Source organism: Falco naumanni, chromosome 2 (genome assembly GCF_017639655.2).
Source record: "Falco naumanni isolate bFalNau1 chromosome 2, bFalNau1.pat, whole genome shotgun sequence".
Taxonomy (NCBI): domain Eukaryota; kingdom Metazoa; phylum Chordata; class Aves; order Falconiformes; family Falconidae; genus Falco; species Falco naumanni.
In genome coordinates, this window is record NC_054055.1 from 30,310,762 (window position 1) to 30,333,041 (window position 22,280).

At 38.8% G+C, this 22,280-nt stretch overlaps 1 protein-coding gene across 2 annotated transcripts; it reads right to left on the reverse strand.

Annotated features, from left to right (window-relative positions):
• Nucleotides 1-311: 311 nt before the first annotated feature.
• VPS36 (vacuolar protein sorting 36 homolog) lies at nucleotides 312-22,206 on the reverse strand. Of its 2 annotated transcripts, XM_040583829.1 has the most exons (14): nucleotides 22,015-22,203; nucleotides 20,708-20,776; nucleotides 17,226-17,296; nucleotides 15,203-15,317; nucleotides 13,663-13,752; nucleotides 11,109-11,195; nucleotides 7,801-7,833; nucleotides 7,613-7,690; nucleotides 7,075-7,209; nucleotides 6,176-6,241; nucleotides 5,551-5,615; nucleotides 5,008-5,092; nucleotides 2,424-2,500; nucleotides 312-2,340 (listed from the first exon to the last, which is right to left on the reverse strand). In XM_040583829.1, the coding sequence occupies exons 1-14, from the start codon at nucleotides 22,108-22,110 to the stop codon at nucleotides 2,247-2,249; spliced, it is 1,161 nt and encodes a 386-aa protein (XP_040439763.1). In that variant the 5' UTR covers nucleotides 22,111-22,203; the 3' UTR covers nucleotides 312-2,246. The 2 variants fall into 2 exon arrangements, with proteins under 2 accessions (XP_040439763.1, XP_040439764.1); XM_040583830.1 differs by lacking the exon at nucleotides 11,109-11,195 and having other exon boundaries at nucleotides 22,015-22,206.
• Between the last annotated feature and the right edge of the window lie 74 nt (nucleotides 22,207-22,280).

Below are 22,280 nucleotides of genomic sequence, written 5' to 3' on the forward strand. Positions count from 1 at the left end.
CACAGGCTACTCAACGGAACCATGGCATTCTAATTATGTTTAATTTTTCCCTTTAATCAAAACTACCTTGGCACCCTTTTAGCTACAAAAGGAGAAAGCAAAAATATGATGCACTTTAAAAACCTGCCCCACAGAACCACAAGATTTTGATGTGTAAAGATTTTAAAGCCGGCCAAAACATTTAGGAAGAAAAAAACAGAGAACAGTCTATTTAAGAAAATCTTTTAATTTTTATTATTTTCTAGTAGTCATTTTCCCATGTTATGTTTAAATTCTAAACCAGCTATACAATTTACCCTATAGATTTCTTCCCTGTAGAAAAAAAAAAAAAAGTCAAACAAAAATCTTGGGAAAGAAAAGCTCAAGAAGGTACCATCATTCTAAACAGGTTGTATCGTTATTGCTTAAAATGAAAAGCTCAGGGTTGGAGCAACCGAGGTTGGGAGTTGACACTTGGCATTTCCTTTCTCATTTTGTTCTTTCTGCAGAAGACATGCCCCCTTGTGGAGAGAGGTTCTGGCCCATAAACCACTGGTCTCCCTTGACATCGGGTAGAAGAAAGAGTCACAAACCAGCTTTTTCCTTCTGAATTTCTCACTTTTCAGTCCCTCCTTAGATGTGTGATGCTTAGCATACCTCACAGAGATCTCTTCTGTGGGTTGTGGGAAGGATGAAGAAAAGCCGCAAGCCATACGACTCCTGACGAGATGACACTAGATGGTTAACACAGTAAGAATAGCGTGAACCAGTTCCTTCAGCTGTGCCAAATACATTAGGCTTAGCACCTTCATGAAACAGAGGGAAACTGCCCTAAAGAAAGCACCGCACAGAAGTTTGCTCTTGACAAGGATAAGAGGACACAACTCCTTGGACCTAAACGAGCATCTTACAAACCATAAGCATCATCACTGTAGGGTTCTCTGCACTGAACTCCTTATTAATTTGTCTACGCTATGGTAACACCAAAACAGTTCTGAAAGTATTTTCAAGCTCTTAAAAGCTTTTTCTCCTTTTTTGTAGTGTAGATTTGGCCATTACAACCACAATGCCATTACCTATGTGTTATCCTTGTCCATATCTTGACTGAATTTTGTTATTTATTAAAACTGGTGACTTCAAAACGCCAAAAATTTTAAGTGATGTGGATAATAAACATCCACTTACTGTTATTACCATGACAACAGATCTTCAAGTAATGTAACAACTCCACTGGAGTTATGAAAACTGAGACTATCAAATTGTATTCAGTGTGAACACAGGGTGAGGAATACCAAACAATACGATACCTTGTGACTATTAAACACAGGGTGATAGTCTTCCTCCCTTCAATACTGAAAGCAGATTAATTTTCACACATGAGACATAAGCTAACAAACAGTCTCTCCAAAACAGGTAACAGGCTGATGAAACAAACAAATGATCTTTCATTAGAAGTACAGGATAAAACACAAGCACATTAAAGCACAGAGTTTGGTAGAGTGATAGGAGGGTATTCCACTCTGCTACATGAAGAGAAGACAGAGAAAGGGCACCTGAAGTACAACATAATGAGACAGGAAGGAAGATGGCAAGGAAAAAGAGAGGAAGTCTCCACTAACAATGCTTCTATCTGAGATATTAGCATAAGACATAACAAACACTGTGATTTCTAGATTCACATGACATACATTTATCTCTTCTGCAGCAGGTTCTTTCTGTCTCAAAGTACAAGAACTCCAAGATTGTCTCTTAGGAAACTGCTCCTTGCTTCAGGGAGAAGGGGTTACTCTACCCTGGTTTTGTTCCTTATACTTCAGTACACACCAAAGTCACTTTTCTTATCACTACGGATACATCTGTCTGCTTTGTTGCTCCAGACATAAACAAATTGAAATTGGAGTATACAGTAACCTGTCTTCTGGGTCCTGACCCCCATGGCAGACTACAGAAATAGTCTCTCCACTTTCACTTGTGTGGAATCTTCATCTGATTTCTCTTGAAATTAAAAAGGACAGAATACACCAAATAAAACCTGAAACATGAGCTAGCCAGCTTGAGACAATTAGCAAACTTCTGACTTAGTGATTCCTACTTCCATTCAGTTCCGTGTAAGAGAGTTCAGCACTTGAAATACCTGAGAACTGTAAAGCATTGCGATGTTCATCACTGTTGCAGTTGACTAACAAAATTAAAATTTTAAAGTCAGTTGTTGGAAGGGTTCTGCTCCCTTGTTCAACTGTTACATAGTAAATTGTACACAAATGACATTAGCTTTGCGTCAGAAATAAATTTGGGTAGAATCTCAAGCCCTCCACTGAATCATCTCTGCAAAGATGGCCCATCTTTTCAGCAAGAAGCAGCCTAGAGAAAGCAAAAGAAGACGTGCTGTATTACTTGAGGACAACATGGTAACAGAGGTATTAAACACAGCAATTATTACTTACCTTTCTTTGGCTAAGAGAACAGACATCCCCACCAGCTTAGCAAACTCGTCAGCTGTGAGGGAACCCTTTTCAGACACCTATCAAAAAGCAAATACACAAATAAATAAACTACAGCATTAAGAGAACAATGATGTTCTCTTAGCTAGTGAATCAGGGTTAGCCTTGTGAAGTGATAAATTGGTAGCAAATCCCTTGTGAAAACAACTAGTTTGTTTGCATTTTTAAAAAGTACAAATAATTATGGGTGTTTGCCCTTAAAAATACCTCTTCTCTGTCCTGGGAAAACTGCCAAATATAAAAAAAGAATGTCGAAAAGACTCAAATTGTAACAAAAATAATCATGTGGTACCCTCTTGTTTGGATTTTTTTTAAAAGATGCCTTGAGACAACGAGAACAGAAAAATCAGAATAGCTCAGGCACAGTATACTGTCACAATCAGTATTTACACAGCTCAGCTATCTATACTAAGTGATTCGGCAAACTTCAAGTGATTCAAGTGAAGCCTAAATGAGGAAATAAAAGACCTGTTAAGGGCAGGTCATCGATTTAGAGATTTAAGTCGTCTCAGATGGAAGTAGAGAATTTGAGTTTAATGAGATTTAAAATATCCCCACTGTCTATAGAAAAATCTCCACACCTTAGTACTCCACCCTATATTATGGCATACTAGAGGGATCAGTAAAAGCCACCATCACATTCAGCTGACACAAAAGATAGGTGCAGTCTTGGGACTCAAAACTTTGGCCCCATTGTCTCACCCATGCTAGTTAATACATGCTACAATGAAACCTCACAGGCTGGACATGCGGATGCTTAAAATATTAGATATGCAGTCTAGACTTATTATTGCCTTGCATTTCCCAGATAAACATGTTTTATTACCCTACAAATTAATAATTCTTCCATTTCTCCATTGCTTCAGATTCAAGCAAACTTGTAAATCCAGACATGGTTCCCATGTCCTGCTTCCCACGTAACTGGGTAGGGAGGGGTCTATTCTGCATCATTCTCAGCTGTAGTATTTTTATGGAAACTCAGATTAAGCTAGTCCTAACTTGAGATTCTATAAAGCTAAGTGATCAAGTCTGAGTAATGGAAGTCAGCTATAGAATCTAATATGCATATGGGTGATTAATTATCTTTCCTTCCCAAACCACTACTCTCATCAGGGGTGACTTTGGGATCCTTTGACTTCCATCTCATTTCCTGTCTTCACCAGCCTTTCAAAACATCTCTCTCCTGTTTGAAAGGCTGGTGACTTCCTTTCACTTCTTCTCAGAGGTTTCATGTTACCGTACATTACACATTAAGTACAGGGTGCTTTTGGCCACAATTCTGATCTCATCTTCCCCCTCCTGTACAGGTTAGCCTTCATCATTCAAAGCCTTTCCCTTACGTTTTTCTATGGAGTCAGTGTCTCATATTATGAAAATAAAAAGAAAAAAGGTGTTTCAGTAATAAATCCACCATCTGTTGCTTTTTGCAGTTGACCTTGTTTATTATCAAGAAAAGGCTTTTCCTTTCCTTTCAAAGAGATAAGCCCTTTACTGAAGGCAACAAATTAATTAGAAACCAAAAATAACCAGGAAAAAAAAACCCCTAAAATGAACTAGGTATTTTTCTGTAAATATGAGAAAATAAACTGAAAGGATTAACATATATTGAAAAATTTAAGCATTTTAGTTTTGATAATTTAGGATGGAATCTTTTAGATGGCTACATACATTTCTCTTATCTAAAAATCTTTTTGATGAGAGAAAGCTATACGGTAACAATCATGCAAAACGCACTGAAGAGCCTACCTCATTTATCAAGGGAGAAGGTGCCTGTGATAGCTCTACTTCTTCCTGACTGCCCAAGTCAAAGTCCTCTTTGACTCTGATGTTTAACTTTGGGTACACTGAATCAGCCTTTACTCAACTTTATGAACAACAAAAAAATCACATCCCACTGAAAGAAACACAGGAACATGCATCAAGCAATAGGATAGCAGGACTTTAAAGACCCAGAGGTAGTAAGACCATGAAGGTTTACCACACTGAGCAATTTATACTATTTTTTTCCCTGATGAAGCTAGCCTAATTCTATGTGCACTAGTCTCCAACTGAGTGCTCTTTACAGTGGCAAACTCAGTAGATGTTACACATACAATGTGCTATTTTATGAAATAAACCCAAACTAAACAACTGCCTATATCAATATTTCAGAGCTACTTTCACCCCGCCTTCAAGCATGTTGTGTACAGTGTCTGAAGTCCACTTCTGTTAAATTAAGTGCTTAATACATGCCATGAATTTCATTCTGCAGAGCAAAAGATTTGGAGGAAGGTTGAAGGTTAATGAAGTTTGAAAAGAGAGGAAAAGTGATTTATTCCTTAAGGAGAATGCAATGACTAAGATTATTGCCTGCATAGCACTTTGAAGATGAAAAGTGCTATTTAAGTATTACTGTTAGAAGATTGGAAGTGGAGTATTTTGTATTTCAAAACCTCAAAAGGAAATCCTGTACCTCAAGTTTTTATACCTAATGTGTTTAAATTTCCCTAGTGTGGTCAGAACACTGAAGGAAATGAAGTACACTTACTGTCTCCAAAGCAGAAGCTACCATTTCCTCTTCATTATGAGACTGGAGTTCAATCACCATCACACCACTGTCAAATATCCGAAGCCTATAATCAAAAGAGAGTCTAAATAACTAAAAACTCTGTACACATCACCTATGGTCACATTTCTGATGCATTCACACCTAAAACCACATTACAAAAGGAAAAAAAAAAACAAAACAAACAAAAGCTCTGTAAAATGAATATTAAAAGCATCTTCAAAATCTGCAGACTGAAAAGAATGGGGCATATGTCTGAGTTTAGTTAAACACTTTTCCCAGTATGGAAAAAAAAACAACCTGTATTGGAAGTGAAAACAATACTGTCTTCCTAGCAAAGTGAACCATTGTTAAAAATTCGTATTTTAATGTAGGGTAGATATTGGTGCTTACAGAAGCATCCTTTAAGCAAAGGATGACTTTGCTTAAAAAGCAAGAAAATCTACTGCAGGTAAAAATATTAAGTCTTCCAAACACCATGGTCTGACTTGCGAGTGCCAGGTTTTACATCTGTAAAACTCTTACCTTATTGGTAATTTCAGTGACTCCAGCATCTTACAAGCATTTACTAAATCTTCTGGTGACAGCAACTATTAAAATAGTAAAACAGATTTATTTCACAGCTGCATTTTAAGTATACAACATAACACCAAAACAAACAGTTTTAATAACTACAGCTATAAAACACACCAGGCTATACAATATTGTTAATTTCTTTCTATTTTGCAGCCTACTTTCATTGGCTTCTATGCTCCTTTCTGTTTCCTTACTATGTGTTCTGTAATAATCCTTCTTGCCCTGTTTACAGAAAAAATGGATGTATTTGTTTTAAAAAAAAACCAACAAATTCACCATTCTTTAGTATTCTCTGTCCTTTCAGTTTTCTTTCCAGATAAGTATGAATTTGCCCTTTTATATGGTATTACAAAAAGAAGCATACATTAAAACAACTTGTAGAGCATACATAAACATTGCATGGAAGAAGGAGAAAGAATATAGGTAAACCCCACATTTTAATAAAGGGCTGATCAGTTCATGCTGTTAAAACAAGTAGGGTGAGCAATTGGTAGGGAACTTTTTACACTTTTTCTTGAATTACCTTATCACTGAAGTACCCTTTATAAAATATTTAATTAAACCAATTTCTCACCTCTAATCCTCGTGCACGATTTACCAGACAGTATACTTCTGTAAGTGACATGATCCCTCCTCGCTCCTGTGTTAAGCACAAGACTGGTAAGAGAAATAGCATTAATCTAGTAAACACGGTATCTTTACTTGCATTTGAGTGATTGAACAGGTAAAACAGAGGAGCTAAATGATGGGCCTTAATGAAAGAAACTACCCAGGCAATACCATATATTTCTAGCATGAGAGGTAAGTTGTAACATCTTTCACCAATCATTTTAAAATGCAAAACACTGATACTACATCCAAAGACTGAATTACTTTGATTTTAAAGCAGAGAATAAGTCACAGGAACAAGAAATGTCAATAAATTAAATCTACCACATCAACTTGTTTTAGTAGACACATAGCCCTTATAAGTTGCAACATTTTGGTGAGAATCTTGAATTCTCTAACAGCTTCAGACACACTAGAATATATTACCAAGGAGGGATAGTCTGTGTAATAACTCTGTGTTGTATTTGCAAAATGCATAATTTTAAGGCAGTTTAAAGACTACTTATATTTTTAAAGTCATGTGTTGTTTCACTCTTTCTTTAAAAAAATAATATTCTGCAGCAAGGGATGAATACAGGGCTGTTCAAATGGAAGGAAGACTGCTTGTATGATTTTCTAAGTATCACTGATATTTTGCAGATTAGAAGTTGAGATGCTATTACTCCAAAGAAAAATTCTTACTTCTTTTAAACTTTCTTAATTCAGGAAGAAGATATATATATATATTCTTTCCATAAACACTGAATGTGAAGCTATGCTGCCAAATCCGAGACTTTAAAAACAGGCACAGTGCTACAGCCAAACACATTTACGTCAAAATTCAGCAACGCATGGAAAATCTTGGTGCAAAATTAGGTGCTTTACCTCTAATGGTGTCTGGAGTATTCCAGCTAGTTGCTTCGCCAGCTGCATGTGGTAATGTGTACCAGATCCATGTGTTTCCCTGGTAACTGGATTAGCTATACCCATACTCAGCAGATAGGACTTGAACCTAATAGTCTAAACAAATAAATTTAGAAGTACACCAGCTAGTGAATGAGTCTGGTTTTGAAAAATCTTTTATTTTATTACTATGCGACAGTTTTGGTGAATAAATCCATTCAGTTTACTACCGATAAAGTCAATTACTATCAAAGAGAGGGCAAGTCTTAATACAATTCAATTTTGACCAGCAGAGGTCAAAAATACAAAAATTCACACGAAGGCAGTAAAATCTGCTTTTAAGAAAGGGTCGAAAGAAAAGCTAATGCTAAACAAGTAAGTCACTTTTACTTTATGTAGGCACTAAAACACAAAAACACCCAACCATGAAGTGTTCCTTATTAAATAACATGTATTAAATGGATAATTTTTGCTTTGCATAGGAACATTTCTGTTGACTTTAAAAACAAAATTCACTTACCTCATCCTCAGTGATGTCACCTTGTTTTTCTTTAATCTTATTGGCTATTGACTTGGATAACTCCACCATTTCCTTAGCCTATCAAGAAAGACACACAGATAAGTCAACTTTCAGCTCCACAGTGAAAAGCATGCTTAAAACTGAGAAAACAAGTGTAAGTCAACTTGGGTAAGTGACACATGCCATACCTTCTCCATTAGTTTGCTAAGATCCTCAAAAGCCTGAAACAAAAAGACACCGCAGATCAGTATAATTACAGCATCAAGCTTCGTGGGTACAGTGAGCTGCCTTTGTCCACCTACCCAAGCTTTTCTAAGAGCTGCTATCCCTTTAGATCAGTATGTTACAATATCAGACATTATATATAATTGGTTGACATACCTGTTTTATACCAGGTCTTAAAATCAAAATTACACAATCCATAAACAAGAATGAAGAAAATCAATCACACACTTTACTAGTATGTGAACACTAGTTCAATATGAAGTCCATACAATAGGAAGGAACAACGAGACACCAAGACCCACAAAAGATTAAACTGTCCTAGTTTATTATGCTCTCCTAAAAGCTGGGGAAAGGTTTCCTGGTGGTGACGGTAGATTTTTTCCAACAGTTAACCCTCACTCAAGGAGATCTATTGTATCTGGCCAGCAGCAAGACTACTTTAAACCTACAGAAGTACTCCTCCTGACAAGATAATTTTAATCAGTAGATGTTATGAAGTTCTAAGCAACAGCCATTTCAAATAAGCAAGGAAGAAAGTATATGTTTTTCACATGTATGCTTAACTGACAAGACAAAACCTCTGAAAATGTGTGGCAATTTCTCTTCATCTAAGTATTGCATACATAGGACCAGTGGTGCTAGCATAATAAACAAAAACCAGTTAAGAAAACGAATGAAATAAGATCCACAAGATAAGTGATCAGATTTCAATAAGTTAAGATAAAAACTAGACAGAAAGCATCCTCTGAAAACTCTAGTTGTTGGACCTAAAAACCAAAATAACTACTAGATAAAGGGAAAAAATTATTTTTACAAAACATTTATTTTCTTGTCTAAGAAACTGTTAATTTTGTTTCAAAAAAACCCAAACAAGTAATATACTGGGCATCCACCACGGGACCATAATTATATCAAGCCTATTAAGCTCAGTAAACTGCTAAAGTCTCAAATACAACAACTCTACAACAACTTACAAAGGGCATTTTTAGGCTTAAATAAAACATACTTCAAAAAATGCTGAATGTATACTGAAATGCAAAAGTTTTAGTAACGATAACCAACTAGCATTAAAAAAATCATGTAAAAAAGAAGTTAGCAACCATATTAACACAACTATATTAAAAAGCAACTACCATTTCTCCCACCCTCAGCAACACATATTCAGCCTTCTCGCCCACATCTCTCAAATACGTGACAACATGCCCAGGTGGTCAACCTTTTCAAACAACATTTTTTGAACAACTGGTGCGAGAAAAATTCCTGAAACTTTGCAGCTAAAGCTTGTCTGACAGCAGCACCTAACTCCTGCAGCCACAAATAAAGAAGATTGTTCAGTTAAGAGTATGTCAAATGACCCTCTAGATATGTCTTGCCTAGGCTTCTAGCCATTGCTTCTGTCTGCTTCCTAGCTTGTCCTGCCTAATCCCCCACTAGAAAGACACCTTAAAAGAATTTGCATAGGAAGACCTAACTGTTCCCAGCTACACTTAGGTGCCTTACTTAGAAGCTTATTGGTCTGAGATTCAACGTGCAGAGACAGAGATGCCTCCAGGAAGGGACAGGGTTTGCTTTTCATCAGAACCCTTCCTAATGGTGCCAGTGTTTGTCCACTGACTGGAGAAGTCTAGCTTCTTAACACTTGGTACCTAGGTTAGGTATCCAAAATTAAGTGGGACAAAGCAAGGTCCAAGGTGAGAAAACATAATATACTCATGTATAACAATAATCTACCACTATCAGAACAAAAGCTTCTCTTTGGAATATTTCTTCTTATTCTGCCAAATTCAATAATTTAAAATAGATTTCCTAATCTATAGTGTAAATCAAAGTCCTCCTACTGTATTTGTATATGATATCAACAAAAAGTTTTCTAACAAGGCTTTTCCCAGCTTATTTCTAATCTCTATAGCCTGCATGAAAACATCATTCATCAAAAGAACCCTTGATTTAGCTAAATAAACAGCATGCTGTGTCTAACTCCTCCTCTGCCTGACTCACCAAGGGCAGGCCTGGAAACAAAGGGGAATGTGCACACACCTAACAGGAACTTCCTCAGATAAACAAAAGGCTAAAGAACTGGATTCTTATCAGCAGTGAACAGCAGATGCAGGAAGCCTTTTCCTGGAAGCCAGGGCACCATTTTTTAAATTAAGTCATTTATAACATTTACAGCTAGAGGAAGGCAGGATTTTACAAGCCATGGTTTTCCTTCTTTCATACAACATGTATAAACGGATTCATTTTACTCTCTGACAAAGCTGCTGAAGGAAAAAATAACCACACAATACCTTTTGAACTATATACACAAGCATGTAACCACAATACCTTTTGAACTACACACAGAACTTCATTCATTACATTCCTTATAAATAGAAAGGAAAAATTTTAATGCTACCAGTATCTGAAACAGTAGGCAGCCTGCAAAGATACTATAATTTTCTTAGGTACTAGAGCAGTGAATGTCTTTTTTTTATTGTGCCACACTGAATTCCATAAAGCTTTGCCACAAAAATTAAATCCATTGCATGTAGTTTATAAGTACTTCTGTATTAATCTCTACTACCAAGACGGAACCAGACTATTTTTGAGGCTACTGTTCCCAGGTATATATGAAGAAATTAATTGCCTCTGTTGTCCATCAGTATTGAGATCTGAAATTCAACTATTGTGCTGTTTCTGGGGAAAAGGATGGTCTCCATCTAGCCCAGGTATTTTGCAAAGATACTTGTAACATCTTGCTGATGCCTGGACTGCGGAACATTTTACTGTAATTATAAGCCTAAATCTTAACATTTAAAAACTGAGTAAGATTAAAATCTAACTTTACCAGTTACATGCAGACACTTAGATCAGCATATTATCCTTAATATATATTACATTTTCAACTGAAATTACAATTAGCTGTAAAAAAATGAAGGACCTCCCCCCACGCCCAAAATCGTAATAGTCTACTTCTGCAGATGCCTTTGTGTTCTGCTTCCCCTGATCAAAAGTCACTGAACTCAAATTTCTAATTCTACTAAAGTTAATTTCATAAATACACACCGTTAGTTTCAAAGAACAGTCTTCTTGAAAGGAACTGTTTAAATTAAGTACCTTTACATATATTGAAAAGCCAGTTAAACACAGTAAATAACCATAAATTATACACTCTTAAATGAATTCAGACTTCACAACAAAAACAATAAATATTCTCAGCTGCCCCTAAAAGAAAGTGTGAATGAATGTAAATGGCTCAGGTGGTTGACCTTGAAACATCAGTAGTATTTACCTCGGAAATGTTTTTGTCAGTCTCTTTTCTTTTTTCCTCTAATTTCCTTTCAATCCCTACAATTCCTACAGCCCTTATTCTTCCTGCCTGCAAGAGAAAATAATGAAAGGAATCAAAATAGGAAACACTAAGGTTTCTCATCCGCCTCACTGTGAAAAACTTTACATCAGATGACAGGAAACATTCCCCCAAAGAGCTGGAATCACACATACAATATTTCATATATTTCTTGAAAGTATTTTTTAAACCAGAGTAATAAAATAAACAGTAAGCATGAAACACGTATGAATTTGCTGTAGTAGACAGATAAGATTACTATATTGAAGCTATTAATTATGAAGATGCTTAATAGCCTGATCCAGACTGCGCATGCCAGCTCATCTCAATTAGAGCCTCTGAGTCCATGTGAACATCTATACTAGAGCTGTGCAAACGCATGAGTGTATCTGAACAGGATTACCTCAAGAAATCTACCCTGAAGAAACATAGCCACAGAAACACAATGCGAAGTGCAGTCTAATTTACCTTGCTGAGAAGTATCAGAAGGGAGGTGATGGTGAACCTTTTATTTGATACCAAATGTGTTTTTGAAAGACTGGTACCTAAGCGGCAGTGGTGCCAGCCCTCAAATCTCTGACTGCAAAGCTTAGCACTGGTGTTAACAATTTGCTACGACTCAAAATTAAGAACAGGAGGTAAGGCATTTTCATTGATTCTTGATGCAGGGTCCAGGCTTTGCCGTTAGTCCAAAAGTATTTATAGATACTACATTTACAAAGGAAGATATGTGATCTGACATGGAACAATCTTTAAATCATCCTATTTCATTCATATAGTACTATATGTTCAATATATTCATAAATTCAACACATTCATATGCAGAAACAATATCTACATATTTATCACAGAATGGTCAGGTTTGGAACAGACCTCTGGAGATCATCCAGTCCAACTCCTGCTAAAGCAGGTTCACTAGTGCAGGTTGCACAGAATCATATCCAGGTGGGTTTTGAACGTCTCCAGAGATGGAGACTCCACAACCGCTCTTGGGCAACCTCTTCCAGTGCTCTGTCACCCTCAAAGTATTTTTTCCTCATATTCAGATGGAACTTCTTATGTTGCAGTTTGTGCCTGTTGCCCCCCTGTCCTGTTGCTGGGCACCACTAAAAAGAGCCTGGCCCATCCTCCTGACACCTGCCCTTAAGATGTTTGTAGACATTGATAAGGTCCCCTCTCAGTCTTCTCTAGGCTAAACAGGTCCAGCTTTCTCAGACTTTCCTCATCAGAGAGATGCTCCATCCCCCCAATCACCTTTGTAGCCCTTTGCTGGACCCTCTCCAGTAGTTCCCGGTCTTGCTTGAACTGGGGAGCCCAGCACTGGACACAGCACTCCAGGTGCAGCCTCACCAGGGCAGAGCAGAGGGGCAGGAGAACCCCCCTCCACCTGCTGGCCACACTCCTCCTAATGCACCCCAGGGTCCCACTGGCCTTCCTGGCCACCAGGGCACACCGCTGGCTCACGGGCAACTTGCTGTCCACCAGAACTGCCAGGTCCTTCTCCGCAGAGCTGCCTTCCAGCAGGTCAGCCCCAGCCTGTACTGGTGTGTGGGGCTGTTCTTCCCCAGGTGCAGGACCTTACACTTGCCTTTGTTGAACTTCCATGAGGTTCCTCTCTGCCCAACTCTTCAGCCTGTCCAGGTCTCACTGAATGGCAGCGCAGCCTTCTGGTGCATCAGCCACTCCTCCCAGTTTTGTAGCATCAGCAACTTGCTGAGGGGACACTCTGTCCCTTCATCCAGGTCATTGGTGGATAAGTCAAACAGGCCTGGACCCAGCACTGACCCCTGGGGAGCACCGCTGGCTACAGGCCTCCTGCTGGACCCTGCGCCACTGATCACAGCCCCCGGAGCTCTGCATTCAGCCAGCCCTCAGCCCACCTTGCTGTCCGCTCACCTAACCCACACTGCCTGAGCTTAACTATAAGGATGTTATGGGAGACAGTGTTATCAGTTTATAACCCAGAAGTATGCACACAGATAAAGAAGGTAATCTAACATATGACAAAGAGATTCTCCGTAACAACTGTCCATTTAGCATACACATTTAAATCAAACATACAAAGGTTCCAAAGAGTTATATAAATTACATGTTATATATTTGACTTCCAGCCACAAAAGTAAAACAGGAACGAAAGCACAATTCAGACCAAAAAACTTTCAGCTTCATTAGATCTCTCATGCTGAATTAATATTTGCATAATTGTGTATGTGCGCATCTGTGTGTGTCTGACTATATAAAAAAAACAGAGCTAATTATCAACTATTCCAGTCTAAACACACTCTTAAGAAAGACAGGCCATAGTGTTCTGTATCAGGTGAAAACTGTAAATGAGAAACTAATTTATGCCAGTGAAGAAACAGGCAAAGTAAAGCTGAATTCCCACATGTGTCCATGGTGTTGGCTAGAGAGGCATGCCAGATGCAGCAGATTGGAACAGCAAGAAATGGAAACGACATTATTACATACAGATTCTGCTCAGAAGCTCTGCGTGTACCTGTGGATCCTTGTTAACTTGTATGGTCTGACCAGTGGGCATGTTCTCCCATCTCCTATGTGTGATTTCTTCTGATAGTCGTCTATAGAACTGCAAACATTAAAGAGTGACAAGAGAGGTTTCATAAACCGTGCAGAGTACCTCTGGGTATTTTTAGCATCTTGGTGGTAGATGAAAGAAGCTTCAATGTAAGACAAAGCACAGGAACACCTACACATCCACAGTACAACATTACCTGAAATTTCTTAACGTCCAATTTTCAAAAATATATACATTAGAGAAGGAGCCATGTAGTTACTAATTAAACTTGCATGATTACTTTTACTGTAAAATATTTTTTTCAGATATTCAAAATGTTCCAAAACATGCTAAATTTAAAAATGTCAAGGTTTGCTCAAAGGTATGCTTTTAAAGGAGGGAAAGTTGAACAATCCAATTACTATTGAACTGTTAATTGAACAATATAAAGATGACCGCACAGATCAATCACACTTATTTGTTTATCGCTAATACCAGAAGCTGGCATTAGTTAATTAGTTAACAGTAGTTAACACTAAGTGTATCCCACTGACCAAAATCCAGAAAGAAAACCTATTCCAATGTTACAGTGCAGTTTTCAGGAAGGCATTCTGAAGTCATAAAGAAAAAATCTGGAGTGTAATTGATATGCTAGGTAAAAAGTAAATATAGTAAGTTTGATTTTCAGACACTAGCGTTAACATTAAAATAAATAATGTTATAATTAGGCAAAACAGCTATACAATTTTAACTAGGCATAAATCTACACTTGTTCTAAGCTAGAAACAGCTCACAAAGAAATGAAAGTGAGTCTGATCAAGCAATGCATTTATAAGCCAGTTATATCTAAGTCAAGTTGAAAACCTGATTTTCTGCAGTGAACAGATACAGCTTTTTTCATTGTTCAAAGTTAAAGTTCTCAGTTTCTTCAAGTGAGGATCTTATAATGTGAAATTTCTTTACAGAGTGTAATTTCTTTGTTTTTTAGGATAAGCCTTCTTTTTAAAAATATATTACGTTTTTTTAGAATGTTCAAAGCCTTTGAGATTTGGTGTAGGTAAAAAAAATAAAGATTTACAAAAGTGACAAAAAGTGTTCAGCAATAAAACTAAAGAGATGATTAGGAAGGCGTAAGTTGCTTGATTCAGGTTCAGTAAAAGGCTAGCTACAAAGAAACGTTTTACTCTGTTAAGCATTTAATAGATTTCAGACATATGACTTCAGAAAACCCTATGTTCAATTTAAAATACTAAAAAAGGAAGTATAAGATTATATTAAAACTACTAAAATAAGAACAAAGCTTAATAATGCCTCTTGGATTTTTGGAACTCCATTTGTATTATTTAACCAAAGTACAGAACCCTGAAAGCTCACAGTGTTTGTCTTCAAAAAGGATGTATTGAAAAAGCTCCACCTCAAAAGTAAACATGGAAAGATCATGGAAAATTATCACTAATGCAGCAAGAGGGGAAAAGCATGTTCAAAGATCTGATGTACTGGGCTTGCATGGTACAAAACTTACCTCAATCTGCCCATGTTCTTTGAAAGAAAGTTTGATGTAGGAATATTTGCTGCTTTGGAATGGACCAGGCTCTTTGTTTGAAGAAGCAGGATGAAGATGAACTACTATTTTGGCACTAAGAAAAAGTTATACAAAAGAGGTAGCTTTCTGTAATAGCTAAAAAAATCTGTTTCTACAAAGTTTAACATCTAATCAAAACCTCTATTAAATTTATCTCACATAAGAGCTAAAATACATCAAATAATGTTTTATGTTTGTACATCAATATTTAAGTATTTTGACTCAGTATTATAGTAGATCTTGCATAAAAAGTACTAGAAACGCTGAAACACCAACATCTCACAAATTTAAAATGTACCCACCACCAATTCTTAAGAAATAAACATAACAAATGTTAACATTTCAAGCAATAATTTCTAAAAAAATCTTTTAGTTAAGATTAATCATCAAATAGTCATTTAATTTGGCTTTTGACTTGCAATAACTACTGCCAAAATACACTATCTTTGTAACAGGAAAACAAAAGGTCTCGATACTATGCTTAATCTGTCCCACTTGTATATGTCACTTGTGAACACTGTATGTGAATTTGTCCAAAACCAACATTCAAAGTTAGCACACATGGAAATAACAGTCTAAAATGACACCTACTACCAAAGCAAACTCTAAGATAGCATTATTTTAGGAACATAACAAACTGCTATCACAGTAGAACTGCAAGTCCACCATTATAATTTCACTTTACTTTTTTCATGGGTCTTTATATAGGTGACTTATCAAGCATTAGTGACTTACCTGATTTATTCTGGACACCTCAGCACATTACCTTACCCATCCGACTACAGGCTGCAAGCAGATGTCAACTATATATATATTTCTCCAGTTAATATTTTTCTCTTCTTCTTATGAAACTTTGAATCACAGAATCATAGACTCATTTAGGTTGGAAAAGACCTTTAAGATCATCAGGTCTTCCAAGTCTGCCACTAAACCATGTCCATATGCGCCACACCTACATGTCTTTTAAATAACTCCAGGGATGGTGATTCCACCACGTCCCTGAGCCGCCTGTTCAAATACCTGACAAACCTTTTCAGTGAAGAAATTTTTCCTAATATCCAACCTAAACCTCCCCTGGTGCAACTTCAGGTCATTTCCTCTCGTCCTTTCACTTCTTACTTGGGAGAAGAGACCGTCCTCCACCTGCTTACAACCTCCTCTCAGGCAGTTCTAGAGAGCGATAAGGTCTCCCCTGAGCCTCCTTTTCCCCAGGCTGAACACCCCCAGTTCCCTCAGCTGCTCCCCACCAGACTTGTGCTCCAGACCCTTCACCAGCTCCGTTGCCCGTCTCTGGACACGCTCCAGCACCTCAGTGTCTGTCTTGTAGCGAGGGGCCCAAAACTGAACAGATGTGGTCTCACTAGTGCCAAGTACAGGGAGACAATCGCTGCCCTTGCCCTGCTGGCCACATGGTTTCTGATACAAGCCAGGATGCCATTGGCCTTCTTGGCCACCTGGACACACTGATGGCTTTATACGCTTATACACTTCTTCACACACAAACCATGCTGAATTAGTTATTCAAGTGAGTGGAAACACTTGAGTTCCTTCTAATCACTGCTAGCATTTCCATGCTCAAAATCAATCATATTTCGTCATAAAAAATATATATAATAGGATTTGGCAGAGTTTCTATCCCCAACCAGTTCTGTGGCACAAAAGACTAAAAGTAGCTTTCAAATTTAGATTCAGCAAAATCACTGTTGTCATTTATGACTAATGAAATTAAAATGGCAAGTTACAATGCATACTTGTTTAGTGATTACAAGATTTAACAAATCATATCAAACACTGCTTTGTCATGACTCTCTTACACACTTGACCTCAAGTGAGGAAAGCAGGTCCTTGTGGCTGTCAATCTTAGATTACAAAAGGAATCTACCATGAATTAATATATAAACTTGGGTACCTCATATAACATGCATGTGCAAACTATCCATCTGAGAAAAGATTATCACCTTACCTTTTTCCTATCCCAGCTGCCTGCTCTTCAATAAAGACGATCTGAGACAGAGGTATAGCAATGCAGCACTCCTGGAATAATCAATGCAAGCACAAGTGAAATTGAAGCCATATACTGAGTATTCACTCTCTAAAACCAAGTGTTCTCTTTCCTTATTTCACAAACAGTATGGATCTCTACAGGTGCTGCCTGAGGCACTCCATATGAAATACAATAGTAACAATCAAAACAATCTATTAAAGAGAAATTTAAGTAGAAAACTAATAGAAAGTTGCAACTGAGCTCTAGTTAATAAAAAACAACCCAAATGTGTCACTAAAACTTCCACACTACTGCAGCATATCCCTGTAGGTGCACAATACTCAATTCTTAACATTTTTGAATTGATGTTACTTCGGGAGCTAAAACAATAGCCAAAGGCATCAGTCTTTTAAGTGTTGAACATGTACAAAATTAGAATATCTCTGAGTGGAATATTAATTTCTCCATCTATCCCATACCCACGGACTTAATCCAGAAGTTGATGGCTGCATCTCAACACACATTTATTGGACTGTGCTTTAGACAAAACAAAGTGGAGCAAGAAACAAGACTATAGCCATCTGTGGGAGACTAACCTACCCAAGATAAACTCTTAGTCTATATATTTGAGATATAAATTGCTCAAGGGAGTGAGTGATTCAACATATCGAATTAGGTGCTGGTCTTGTTTTGGTGAATATCCTTCAGTGAAGTCTTTTGCACAATAGCTTGGTGATTGACATAGTCACCCAGAATACAGGAAACACAGGATACATTCCCTCTTGAAACCTCTCTCTTCCATCTGCCATGAGGGTGTGCCTAGCACCAGGTTACAGTGAACACTGTTAGAGGGCCCTTTCAATCCCTACTACCAAAATTGTTCCTCTTTGCATGGAATAATTAAATATTCATTAATTTGGAGATTAGAAAAGTATACATGCAGGAACTCTTGACTGATCAGTAAACCTCTCACTGGGAAAAAGCATGGATTGTATTTCCTGTTCTAAAAACTCTTTATACAAGCTATCTAGATTCTTCTGTGGCTCCAGATTCTACAGCCATTACATACTGTAAAACACCCATATAGCTCTGAACGCTTTAAAGACAGGCAAAATGATACTTCCGTTAAAAAAAGGTTTTGAATACAAGAGTCCAACTATATATAATATGTACACTTCCAAGATGATTAACTGATTTAGTTCACAACTAGAAAGTTATGGACTTCTTGTAAGCACAAGGAGTTAGAATCACTCCTTCCTGGTGAGAGAAGCAAGAGGAAGGGATACAAAAAGACAGATGTGTTAAAAATGCTGTGAGCTTATCTGGATACTTTTTTCCTAACGTCTCATGCTCACATCATGCACAGTTTTGTGATTTAAAATGTACAAATCTAGCTATCTAACCAACTTAAAAGAATCAATATTTATTCCTTTGATAATCACTGTATTTTCTAAACTGTTCAACAACAGATGGTATGTAACAACAGCAGCTATAAAATACAGCTGTCTGGTTTTGTAAAAAGGTTTGCTATGTTAACCTAACGATAACTGCCCAATTTATTACTAAAGTTTGCTGACACAATAAAGGGGATTTTCTCTACAAGTTTATTCTAGTAAACTAGCTAAGCTTTCTAAGGCTGATGTTATATCACAACTGAACTTAGTCAACAACTCACCATGAAAATAAAAGGGCACTGTGCTCCCCATGTTTCAGTCCTCAAAGCTTGAAAAATAATCAGCTTTATTTACCACACGAACAAAGTTATTTATATTTACATCCCCCCTAATCAGAACTGGCTAATTTTTGCCAATTTCCTAGCCACATGTACCTGTCCCTTCTGTTAATCAAGCCTGGAACCTGTCAGAATCTTTGCTGAGTTCAATTAATTTGCTAAACTAAAACTATTTTTATTATTCTCCAAGGTTCTCCTCTGCTGATTTAGCAAATCAAATGATCTTGGAAGAGGACAAAAAGCCATGTGGCTCAGGAGCACAGGGGGAAGTCAAGGAAAAGAGCCATGTATCATCCTTTTGTTGGGAAGGAGACAATACGGATGTGGACAGTTGTAAGACTTGCTGAAGTCATAATGCTTATTGTCACTCCAAGCAAGCAAAAAGGCCAAGTCAGATCAGAAGCAATGCCTGTTGCAGTACATGCCCATCTCTCAAAAAGAGATGCTGATGAAGAAAAAAGGATTAACACTGTCAGTTTAGCAGTTAAATTATCTCACACTGCCTGTGCCCAAAAAAAGTTAATTTATACAGAATAGTTCATGGTCTGGACAATCAACCCCTGACTTGTTCAAGTTAACCCCACCCTGGGGACCAGCTCTCAAAACATTTTAAAAAATTTGTATTAAAAATAGTTCTGCTGTTCCTGCAAACAATCCCTGAAGAAAAAAAAAATTGCTTTGCCAAACTAAGAACATCCTTGGTGACCTTACCTTCTTCAGAAGGCTCTTAGTAGCTCCCTGCTTTGGAGCAAGGATGTGGTACTTGGTAGGGAACAGCCTTTAGGTACGAGAGGTGCTTCAGCTATCCTTGCATAAAATTACTCCAGTGGAATATAATTCACCTTTGAGAAGTTGTCATCTGAACATGCTCTGTCTAAACTTTGGTTTCCAGGGGTAAGTTTCTAAAAGACTGTGTCCAAAACAAGCATTAATCCAAATTGGTTCTGAGGAGGACTTCTTCAGTTGCAGCTGTACATTGGTGCATGCTGTCACACTCTATGCCTAGAGCTTCGTATGCGTTTGTAGTCTTTCTCACTCACTTCTAGCCTGCAATCTCTGGCTGTGGCTTAATGGTACAAAGCATTCAGCAGCAGTATCACTACAGTGTAGTTCTGACATTGCCACTTAACCTCTGAGTCAATTCTCCATAGCAGTACAGACAAATGTTCTGGCTTATTGAAGGGATGGTTGAGCGCAGGAATAGGCAGTTGGGAGGTTAAGACCAGTACGAAATAACACTGCCACCAAACACATTCTGTTACCAGATCATGGTCTGGAACTATATGGTGGGAGCAGAAGACAGGGGAACTTGGACTTGAAAATAATGAAGAAGAAAAGGTCTTTCTAGACAAGGAGCATGGGTGAGAAGTTCACATTTTGATCTGCCTAACATATTCAACTTCAGTCTCAACCCCAGTGTTTTTTAGTGCATGATACCAGACTCTTTTCTCCTTTGTGTTTGTGCTTTAGAAAAGGAAAATTTATATGATTAATGCCCATCCCTGCTTATCTCTGCATAATTATTTTATTAAAGCAGAAATAGGTGAAAGAACATTCCTGTCTCTTATTTTCTCTCCACTATGAGGCAAAAAATGGACTACACTTGTAAAAAAAAAACACACACAAAGGAAAATACTCATCTCCTCTCCATGTGCAGTCTTTTCATTGCAAGCTACCTGTTATGGAATTTACAACTGAACGACATAAAAGATACAAAAGTGGGACTTACATGATTCTTCTGATCCCTCCAGATTAGTCTGTGCGTGCTAAGCAGTAATACTCCACTATCAAATTTAACCTAGACAGGAAAAATAAAAGAGATCATCAACAAATTTGACCAGTAAGCTGCATAAATACTGATCTTGGACACATTACATGTTACCACAACATAGCAATCAAATTCAACAAGCCAGTATTTTAAGAAAACTTCTCCCCCCCCCCCCCCCCCCCCCCCAAAAACGCAATAAATGAAGTTTAGGAAACAATGGAGAAAATTAGTATAAAAGGATTAGATGGATATACACAAAGTTCCTTTTTCAACTGTATAAACTTTCCCCCAGGAAATCCTGAAGGATCCTCCCTCCATATGCTGTGCAAGATACACAAACATTCTTAATATCTTATTTTAAACATGGCTATTGGCTTTGGAACACTATTTGCTGACAAGGAAAGTAAAAGTTATGCAAAAAAAGCAAAGCACCCTGATAAGACGACACTGTGCACAATCTGAAATCTTCTGGCCTATCACACGGAAGTATTGCTTCTATCCATTTTACTGTTGAAAACTTCTTCGTTTATCCGACAGCAATCAGCATGTGGAAAACCTGTGTTAGCAAATTGCTTCCTACTTGTAAAACTTGAGGCACGTTTTTTTCACAGCTTTTTATGAGGGTATGCAACTACTGCGGCACGGAAAAATGAAGAGATCAAGAGTCAGCCCAGCAGCGAGGTGAAGCAGTAAGCAGGCAGGCTCAGATCCGAGCAGCGGGCAAGGGGGCAGCCTTCACGACCAGAGCTAAAGAGTATTTTACAACTACCTGAAAGACTCAGGTGTGAATTGTATGACACGGCCTGTGTGTGACACCCAACTTGCGGCACCGAGTGACAGGGGCGCGCTGAGCCTCCGGGACGGGCAGGGTCAGCCCAGGCCATGGACATCAGGTTTCACCGCAGTGACACCGGCTACACGCGCCCTATGGGCAGCCCAACCTTCCGCCATGTGGCACACACCGTCCCAGACCTTTCTCGGTCCCGCAAGGCCCGGATCTCCTCCCCAACAAGCTTCTCACAGGGCCAAACCCTGCCCGGACCCTGCCAGACCCCGGGGCGAAGCGTACTCCGCCCCCCTCTGCCCTGACCGATGCTCCGCCTGCAGCCCAGGCCCCTTCACACCCCGCATCGCCCCACCTCGCCCGGTACCACCCGGCCCCCGCCGTCCCCCTCGGCCGAGGCCCAGGGCCGCGCCTCTTCCCCCCCCCTGCCCTGCCCGCCGGGCCCCGCCGCGCCGCCAGGCCCCGCGCAGGCCGCGCCCGTCACCTTCTCCTCCCCGTCGCAGAGGCGCACGCCGCGCTGCTGGACCACCAGCGTCTCCCCCAGCTCCAGCAACCCGCTGGTCCACACGAACCTGTCCATAGCGGGCGCGCAGCTCCCTCCCCTCCCTCCCTAGCTGCCGCAGGCAGACCAGGCCGCGGCCGCCGCTCCCCGCCCGCAGCCGCCGAGGCGAGCAGACACCATCCCCACCCGCGCCGCGCCTCGCCCTCTAGCGGCGGGCGGAAGAACGGCCGCCATCTTCCCGCCGCGGC